Source organism: Silurus aristotelis (genome assembly GCF_946808225.1).
Source record: "Silurus aristotelis genome assembly, chromosome: 29".
NCBI lineage: Eukaryota > Metazoa > Chordata > Actinopteri > Siluriformes > Siluridae > Silurus > Silurus aristotelis.
In genome coordinates this window covers 12315002-12325001 of record NC_139602.1, presented here as the reverse complement: position 1 = coordinate 12325001, position 10000 = coordinate 12315002, and the positions used below count along the sequence as shown (strand labels likewise).

The 10000-nt window shown below is 42.4% G+C and overlaps 1 protein-coding gene across 14 annotated transcripts in view; it reads right to left on the bottom strand.

The window, feature by feature from the left end:
- itga7 (integrin, alpha 7) overlaps positions 1–10000 on the bottom strand; it is a 42232-nt gene that overhangs the window by 28162 nt on the left and 4070 nt on the right. For 8 of the 14 annotated variants that reach the window (XM_083535515.1, XM_083535508.1, XM_083535519.1 and 5 more), the window contains exons 2-5: positions 8565–8733; positions 3998–4125; positions 3630–3709; positions 3075–3330 (exon numbers count right to left, since the gene is read on the bottom strand). In XM_083535515.1, coding sequence (XP_083391641.1) covers positions 3075–3330; positions 3630–3709; positions 3998–4125; positions 8565–8733 — 633 coding nt within the window. The other 6 variants (XM_083535510.1, XM_083535518.1, XM_083535511.1 and 3 more) reach the window with 3 other exon arrangements.

Sequence of the window (10000 nt, the reverse complement as noted above, 5' to 3'; positions counted from 1 at the left end):
GTGACATGTTTTGTCAGTCTTTCTCCGTCACTAGTGATAATTTTCAGAAGTAGTGAGTGCGAGAGCAGTCCAGGTTCTGCAGGGGAAAGTCTGGATGCCCTAGGTCGAGTTCCCTAGACATTAGAGCCCACGCAGCGGGGCAAATGGGTGACGACTCAACGGCATACTCTCAATGCCAAAGCTAACGCTAAGGCTCGCCCACGGGAGTACCATTCCTCTCTGTTTCATGTGTCCAACAGGTTTGCTCTCCTCAGTGAAGCACCCGCTGAGAAACCTGAAAGAGCTCTGGTTATAGGAGACTCTGAGGCATGTGAGATTAGCGAGACCTTTAGGTGCACCAGCAGCACAGGTCAGGTGTATACCGGGAGCCAGGGTGCCAGATCAGCTTAGGTTTTTAGGAAAGCACAAGTTCTCTAAAATAGTTTTTTACATAGGAGCTAATGATATACGCCTTCGACAGTCAGATGTTACTAAGAGTAATATTAAAGAGGTGTGTAAATTAGTGAAGACAATGTCCGATACAGTAATATGCTCTGTAACCATCTAAATGCGGCATGGCGATGTAGCTTACAGCAGGTTATGGTCGCTGAACTGCTAGATGTCCAAGTGGTGCTCCAAAAACAATGTGGGCTACATAGATAATTAAAGCAATTTTGAGTGCAAGGCTGTTCAGCCTGTTAGGGTGGGACGGTATCCATCCCACTCGGGAAGGTGCTGCTCTCATTTCTTGTAGTAATGGTCATCAGAACAGTATAGTTAACAAGTGACTGTCCAGAGACAAGCCCAGGGAGCAGACAGACAGGCTAAACCGACAGTCTGCTAGCTACACAGAGTCGTCACTCAGGATCCACCAAATTGAGATTGTGTCTGTCCCCCGAGCAAAACCAAAACGTAGAAGTTTTCAGAAACTCTGTTTAAGTAACCTGATTAACATTAAATTAAATAGGACTGAACGCACAGCCGAACCTCTGATCTAAAGATAGGATTGTTAAATATTAGATCTCTCACATCACATCAGCACGGTAGCAAAATAAAGAGGAAATAAAAACACTGCACTCACATGCACACCATCAATAAGTAGTAATGATTTCAATGATTCAACTTTTTTAATAATAAAGTTAAAAAAACATCAGGCAAGAAATCCAGAGGATTAAAATAAATCCAGAGTATTTTATAAATAACCCTGTAGACAGCAGTGTCATTATAACAGACCATCAATTACAAAGTTTTACTCCGATTCAAGAGAACGACTTCATTTCATTTATTTCCTCATCAAAATCATCAACCTGCATTCTCGATCCCTCGCCTACAAGTTTCCTCAAACAGATCATTCCAGAGGGAATTGAACCTGTTTTAAAATAATAAACTCTTCCATTAGCACTGGTTTTGTACCTGAATCCTTCAAACTGCAGTTTTCAACCCCCTAATTAAGAAACCTGACCTTCACCCTGTCAGCTGTCCAACTACAGTCCAATATCAAACCTCCTCTTTATCTCCAAGATTCTAGAAAAGGTTGTAGCACAGCAGTTCTGCTCACATCTACTGAGGAAGAACATTTATGAAATGTATCAGTCAGGATTTCGGCCTCATCATAGCACAGAGACGGCGCTAGTTAAGGTGGTAAATGACTGTTATTGGCCTCTGATCAGGGTTTTGTCTCTTTACTTGTTTTGCTCGACCTCAGTGCAGCTTTTCACAGCATTGATCATCATCTCCTGCTTGCTGGACTGGAGAACGTTGTTGGAATAAAGGGAACAGCTCTCTCTTGGCTCAGGTCTTATCTGACTGATCGCTATCAGTTTGTTGATGTAAATGGTGAGTCCTCCACACTCTCTGAGGTTAAGTTTGGTATTCTGCAAGGATCTGTCTTAGGCCCTCTGCTTTTCTCTTCCTATCTGCTGCCTCTGGGTGAAATTATACATAAACATGGGATTCGCTTCCATTGCTATGCTGATGATACACAGCTGTATATTTCAGCAAAGCCAGATGAGAGAGATCAGCTTAACAATGTTGAGGAGTGTGTAAAGGACATTAGACAGTGGATTCTTGATAACTTTCTTCTCGTTTCTTTTCAACTCAGATAAGACAGAAGTGCGTTTACTAGGACCACATGCAGCTAGAAGTAAACTTTCAGATTCCTGTATCATCTCTGGGTGGTGTTTCTGTTTCAGTGTGTACAGCAGTCAAAGACCTTGGTGTGATTATTGACTCGAGTCTTTCCTTTGAGTCTCACGTAACTAAAATATCACCAGGATCTCCTTGTTTCACCTTAAAAATATTATTAAAATGAGAAATATGATGTTGTTCCAGGATGCAGAAAAACTAGTAGATGCTTTTGTAACATCTAGATTAGACTACTGTAACGCTTTACTGTCTGGGTGTTGGAGTAAGTGCAGAAATAAGCTTCAGTTAGTTCAGAATGCAGCAGCAAGAGTCCTCACTAGATCTAGAAAATATGATCACATCAGCCCTGTTTTAATCATCTACACTGCTCCCAATTACATCTCACACTGATTATAAAATACTACTACTGAGGTATAAAGCACTTAACGCTCTCACGCCGCAGTATCTGAGTGAACTTCTGTACCAGGATGATCCTCCATGCTCCAGTATGATCAAAAGGTACAGGCTATTTGTTGGTACCTCAAATAATGAAGACTACATCAGGGGGCAGATCTTTCTCTTATAAACCCCACAGTTATGGAACAACCTTCCAATCAGTGTTCGAGACAGTGTTCATTGTTAAAAGAAAAATACAAATAAACATTAATTTAATTTAATTTAATAAAGCAAGAGTGAGTGAGTGAGTGAGTGAGTGAGTGAGTGAGTGAGTGAGTGTGTGGCTGTGTGTGTGCATGTTGTGCAGATGTGTAACTCAGGGTGAATGCACACTTTTCCTGTAGGTTACCAGAGTGCCAAACAGGATGTAGTTGTTGTGTTATGATATGATGTGTATGTTCATGTGTTGTTGTACTGTTATAATATTGTATACGATGTGGTGTAGTGTTATAATGTGATGTGTAAGTTGTGTTGTTGTAGTTTGTGTAGATGTGTGACTTAAGCCGAATACACACCTTTCCAGTTGTAGGTCCCTGGAGCTCCGAACAGGATGTAGTTGTTGTCGGGTGTGAAGCTGGCCGCCAGTCCTTGCTGACAGAAACCAAACTGCTCATGACCTTGAGGACGACCTTCACAGAACTTCCACTCTCCTCCGTCTAGGTCGTCTCTCTCACTCAGGTCTTCACTTAGCACGTAGCATCTGCCAATCGGATCGCGAGTTTCAGATGGCTGATTCACACGCTGCCGCAATTCATATAGGTGAGCGCACGTCTGAGTACAAACCAAAAACTACAATCAGAGTGTACATCACCACACACACACTCACGTGTCATCTGGGTCACGTGAGCTTCACATCATCTTCAATCAGATAAAGATTTCCGTGAAAAACCCAAATTGCATACTCACAATACATATTACACATTAATGTGTCACTTCTTTCACATCAACATCATCACAATCATCTCCATGAAGAACACACTCACATTACACACTACACGGAAACACAATACACATATTCTGATTCGATACAAACACAAACCATTTCTATAAATAATACAGGAAATGTTTACCAGCACTTTCCCCCCGATGCCCTGACTCTTCACCGTCACCCCCAGCCACTGGTTCTCCTTACTCTCTCTGTCCACACTCACTGACACACACACACACACACACACACACACACACACACACACACACACACACACACACAAAGAAATTATTTTTATTCCTGTTTTAAACGTGGAGATCTCATGTTTAAATATGTGTTCTATGTTTTAGTATGTGTAGTTCTGTTATAATTGTGTGTGGTTGTGTTGTGTGCAAGTGTGTGTATGTGGTGTTGTTTTGTAAGTGTATGTAGTCATGTGTGGTGTTGTGTTTGTATTTAGTGGTAAGTTTGTAGTTGTGTTTGTTTGTGTAGTTGTGTTGTAATTCTGACCATCTCCATCGATGTCGACTCGCTCGCAGTCAAACTCCTCGGCTGTGATTGGACAACGATACAGTGCACCTGTGTGTATGTGACGCAGGTGACCAAGACCTCGAGCTTGTGGCGCTCCCACCAGGATCCTACAGAAGCATCACACACACACACACACACACACACACACACACACACACACACACACAGACAGACTTTTAGATGAACAAAGTAATTAAACATTTTCAAGTCAAAAGCATGTGTGTATGTGTTTGTGTGTGTGTTTGTGTATTATCTTATGGGGGAAACTTTCAGGTCTTGCCGTACTTAATGGTTATTTATACATGTAAAGAGTCACCGCTGCATCCTTATTTGGGCGTTCAGTTCTGAGGAGTGCTATTTTAAAAATACACACAGCTCATGTCCGAGTCACACTTTCAGCTGTGATACACAATAAACACTACACAATAAACACACCGCACAATAAACTCTACACAAACACTACACAATCGACACCACCAAACAAACACACCACATAATAACAAAACACAATAAACTACACACAACAAACACACCTCACAATAGCAATACACAATAAAAAACACACAAAAAACACTACACAATGTTGGCTACAGGGGAAGAGAAACATTGTAAGTAGTAAATATACTTAATTTAATAACACAGACATGTTCAAAAGTCTTTACTCAAACAAGAGTCATAAGACTGCTAGTCAGACCCTCCTGTGAGAGAAGAGATGAAAAAGTAGAGAAGACCTCTGAGAGAGATGTGTGAGAGAAGAGAAAACATGTGAGAGACATGTGAGATGACAGAGAGATGTGAGTGAGAGAGATGTGTAAGGTGAAAGAGTTGTGAGAGAGACATGAGATTAAAGAGAGACACGTAGGAGAAGATAGGCGTCCGAGAAGAAAGACATGCCAGAAAAGAGAGGCATAGAGGCGTGCGAGAGAAGAGACATGTAAGAGAGGCGTCAGAGGAAAGAGCCATGCAAAAGTAGGGACGTGTGAGAGGGGTGAGAGAGAAGAGAGGCATGTAAGAGAAGAGTGATGTGCAAGAGAAGAGGGGCGTGCGAGAGATAAGAGACGCGTGAGAAAAGAGAGACATTTGAGAGATGAGAAACGTGTGAGAGATGAGAGACGTGTGAGAGAAGAGAGACCTGTGACAGAAGAGAGACGTGTTAGAGAAGAGAGACATGTGTGAGATGAGAGACATGTGAGAGAAGAAAGACGTGTGAGAGATGAGACGTGTGAGAGAAGAGAGACGTGTGAGAGATGAGACGTGTGAGAGAAGAGAGACGTGTGAGGGAAGAAAGACGTGTTACAGAAGAGAGACGTTTTACAGAAGCGAGACGTGTAAGAGAAGAGAGACATGTGAGAGAAGAGAGACATGTGAGAGAAAAAAGACGTGTTAGAGAAGAGAGACATGTGAGAGAAGAGAGACGTGTGAGAGATGAGAGACGTGTGAGAGATGAGAGACGTGTGAGAGAAGAGAGACGTGTAAGAGATAAGAGACATGTTAGAGAGAAGAGACGTGTGAGAGATGAGAGACGTGTGAGAGAAGAAAGACGTGTGAGAGAAGAAAGACCTGTTACAAAAGATAGAAGTGAGAGAGAAGAGAGACGTGTGAGAGAAGAGAGACACGTGAGAGAAGAGAGACATGTGAGAAAAGAGAGACACGTGAGAGAAGAGAGACGTGTGAGAAAAGAGAGAGACGTGTGAGAAAAAAAAGACACGTGAGAGAAGAGAGACGTGTGAGAAAAGAGAGAGACACGTGAGAAAAGAGAGACACGTGAGAGAAGAGAGAGACACGTGAGAGAAGAGAGAGACACGTGAGAGAAGAGAGACGTGTGAGAGATGTTCCACTGCAGCATTACAGTAATGAATGTGCCCCCGCTGACCTCTGTGGCAGTGTTCCGTAGTGTTCAGTGATTTGGGATGTGGCCATGTTTGCTCTGCTCTTTCACGCAGACTCACACACACACACGCATACAAACACATTCAGAAACACACAAACACACGCATACAAACACACACACACACACGTTTCTGTGCTCAGCATTTACAGTGATGAATTGCATGTAATAAAGTCACTGTGAGGTTCAGCTGATCCTCTGATAACCAAATCACACTCTGGAAATTAAACCACACTGAGACACACACACACACACACACACACACACACACACACACACACACACACACACAGGAGAGGGAAATAATGCAGGGGTCCGAGTCTCTATGTCTCTCTACACATCTCTCTTTATTATTCCAGTGTGTGTGTGTGTGTGTGTGTGTGTGTGTGTGTGTGTGTGTGTGTGTGTAAAAGATAGTGAGTGTGTAAGGTGAGGCGTGACTCACTGCGCCACTGGCATTTGGAGTTCTGTCTCTCTCTGTCTGTTTTGTTCTCTTTCACAGCCATGATGTAGCCTGCAGTGTGACGTTATGGGAAGCACTCTCTCTCTCTTATAACCCGTCCCTGTATACTGTCTTCCTGTGCAGTGTGACCCAGTCAGTGGTGGATGAAGTACACAAACCACGTAGTTGAGTTAAAGTAGAGAAATACTCGTTAACATATTAGTACTTAAGTATCCAAAGTATGATTTATTATAACTATAGTAAATATCATGAGCCCAAAACATTCTTTTCAACTATTAAAAAAAGAATTGTGTAAATAAGGTGTTTTGGGAGTTCAAGTCAGGAGTTTCTTCATCATTTATTCCTCTCAAATATTTGATTTTAAAATGTGGTAAATTTACAATAAAAGTCTCCTTAAATGGAAACACTTCAGTAAATTACAGATACACGAAAAACTACTTCAGTACAGTAATTAATTACATTTATCTTATTACGGACCACCGCTGATCCCCATGTAGTTTCCATATGTAGTGTGTCCCTGTTACCTGTATAGTGTGTAAGAGACTGTAAAAGTAAAGTAAAAAAGATCAGTTCAGGGTTTGAGGAACATTGAGGACGTTGTTAAAGTAAACACATGTCTGGAGAACCACCAAGTTCTCCCAGGTTCCTCACTGTTCTATACACCCAAGACCAGTGACATCAGTTCCCTTAAAATCTCTGAGCTCACAGCTCTGTTGTGCATATACACACACACACACACACACACACACACACACACACACACACACACACACACACACACACACTTCTCAGGTTACAGAGTTTAAGTCCGGATACTAAAACCTACTGAGTGCTGATCTTCTCTTCCTGAAGTTCCAGAACCAAAAATAAAGTGAGTGTATAGAGAAAGCCACAGAGGCACCAGGCTGGTCCCTAAAAGAAACCTAACATCATCAGCTTCCTCACCTGCCACCAGGGTTTTCACAAGAACTAGAACTTACACTTCCTCCCTGCTCTATTAGGATGTAAGCATGAAAGCAGTGAGGATCAGACTGCCAGGAACACGGGTAAAAATATACATACACACACACACACACACACACACACACACACACAGGGCTGCATTCCCAGCCACATATTTATCACATTCTTAAATGTACTGTAAAGTGTGAGATCACTGATCTCTCTCTCTCTCTCTCTCTCTCTCTCTCTCTCTCTCTCTCTCTCTCTCTCTCTCTCTCAAACACACACACCATCATCATCTGACACACACACAAACGCCATCATACCATCATCTCACACACACACATACACCCACCATCCTCAGCTTACACACACACACACACACACACACACACACACACACACACACACACACACACACACACACATACCATCATTCTGATAACACACACACACACAATCTTACACATTCACACATACACATATCATCCTGATAACACACACACACAATCCTTATCTTACACACTCTGCAGTGTAAATGTATAGTGTGTATTACAGTAAAATGTGTATACTTATGTGACTTAATGAAGTCACAATTGATTAAATATATAAATGTCATGTGACTGGCTTCAGCCAATAGAACAGTGTGTATGATGTCAGGAAACACCACTCTCTACAGCAGCTCATTGCACTCACTGTAAATCACACAGACACACACACACACACACACACACACACACAGTGCATAACTCTAATGAAATGTCACTATCCTGCGCTCTCCAATCAATAAGGTCGATACAGAAGAGAAATGCTGAGCACCGAAAAATAAGCTCTGTGTGTGTGTGTGTGTGTGTGTGTGTGTGTGTGTGTGTGTGTGTGTGTGTGTGTGTGTGCCATTTGCTTGAGTAAAATGTAGCTGTAATTCAGTGTATGACCTAAAATATTTGTGTGTGTGTGTGTTTGAGTTTGTGTTTTTGTGGTCATCACTGTGTGTGTGTGTTTGTGTGTGAAAGAGATGATGGTGTTGTTCCTGTTGTGATAGTATGTGATGAGGTCATCACTGTGTGTGTGATGATGATATATTGCTGTGTAATCACTGTACTGATATATCGTCCCAGCCCTGAGCCTTAGACCGGGCTAGTTAACACATAAAACATATTTCACTCCAAATCACCTTGTGTGTGTGTGTGTGTGTGTGTGTGTGTGTGTGTGTGTGTGTGTGTGTGTGTGTGTGTGTGTGTGTGTAAACTCACCAGCTCTGGTGATGAGGGGAGGTCTGTTTGTGGAGAGCGAGTGAGAAGCCGAAGAAGCTCCCCTCCTCTCCCTCTTTGCTCAGCGTGTCCGTGGTCTCCAGGTTGAAGCCACACACACATGAGCACATCAGGAACACACACACCACGAGTGTAAGCTGGAGTTCCATTACTAACACACAAAAATCAAGCTAAAGTAGCGTCCTAAGATCCGGGTTCCTCGTAACGTTCCTCAGTGTGTGTGAGTCTCCACTCGCTGCTGTCAGTCTAAGCCGAGTGTCGGAGCGGGACAGTGTGTGTGTGTGTGTGTGTGTGTGTGTGTGTGTGTGTGTGTGTGAACTTGTGTGTGCCCCACCCCCTGGGCTGTGATGGACACACACAGAGGACAAGAGCTTTGAATAGCCAGTACACTCCTCCCCCTCCTCTTCTCTCTCTCTCTCTCTCTCTCTCTCTCTCTCTCTCTCAGTTGAAGCTGCAGTTGACACTCTGCCAGGCAAATACCAGACGAGGCCATTGAGACACTTGGACACCAATGAATAGAGAATAAAAAATACAAAAAACAGAGAGACAGCAGGAAGATTTACTCGTTTATATTTCAAACTGAGCGAAAGAGAAAAGAAAAACAAAAAAAACAGAATGGTAAAACAGAAAGAGTACGGAAGAAAAAAAACCACCAAATAAATAAGAAGAAATAAATTCTTAATTAGTAATAATTAAAATTAACAATATTAAGAAGAAGAATCTTTTTACAATAGTGTCTCCAGTAGCCGAATCCGGTTATATTTCACAGCAGAAGAACATGATCATGGTTGAAGATTTATGATGTTAGCGCTAATGGTGTGAAGGCTAACTGGCAGGTGATTATGATGTTTTTTATCAAAGCCAGAAATCATTAGATAATAATGAGCATAAACTGTATCAAGTTTCTTATTATTATTATTAGCACAGGAGAGTCAGTGTTCAGCTAACACACACACACACACACACACACACACACACACACACACACACACACACACACAGACACAGACTATGAGACGTGTGGAAACACCTGGTGTTTTATGGTGTTTGAGACAAATGCAGGTCCCTTTTGTTTCTATACAAAAAATTTAAAAGCCAAAAACAACATCATAACCCCTCCCCCATCATAACCCCGCCCATCATAACTCCATACCTCATCATAACCCCCCCCATCATAACCCCGCCCATTATACCTCCATACCTCATCATAACCCCTCCCCATCATAACCCCGTACCTCATCATAACCCCACCCCATTATAACTCCATACCTCATCATAACCCCTCCCCATCATAACCCCGTACCTCATCATAACCCCGCCCCATCATAACTCCATACCTCATCATAACCCCAACCCCATCATAACTCCATACCTCATCATAACCCCTCCCCATCATAACCCCGTACCTCATCATAACC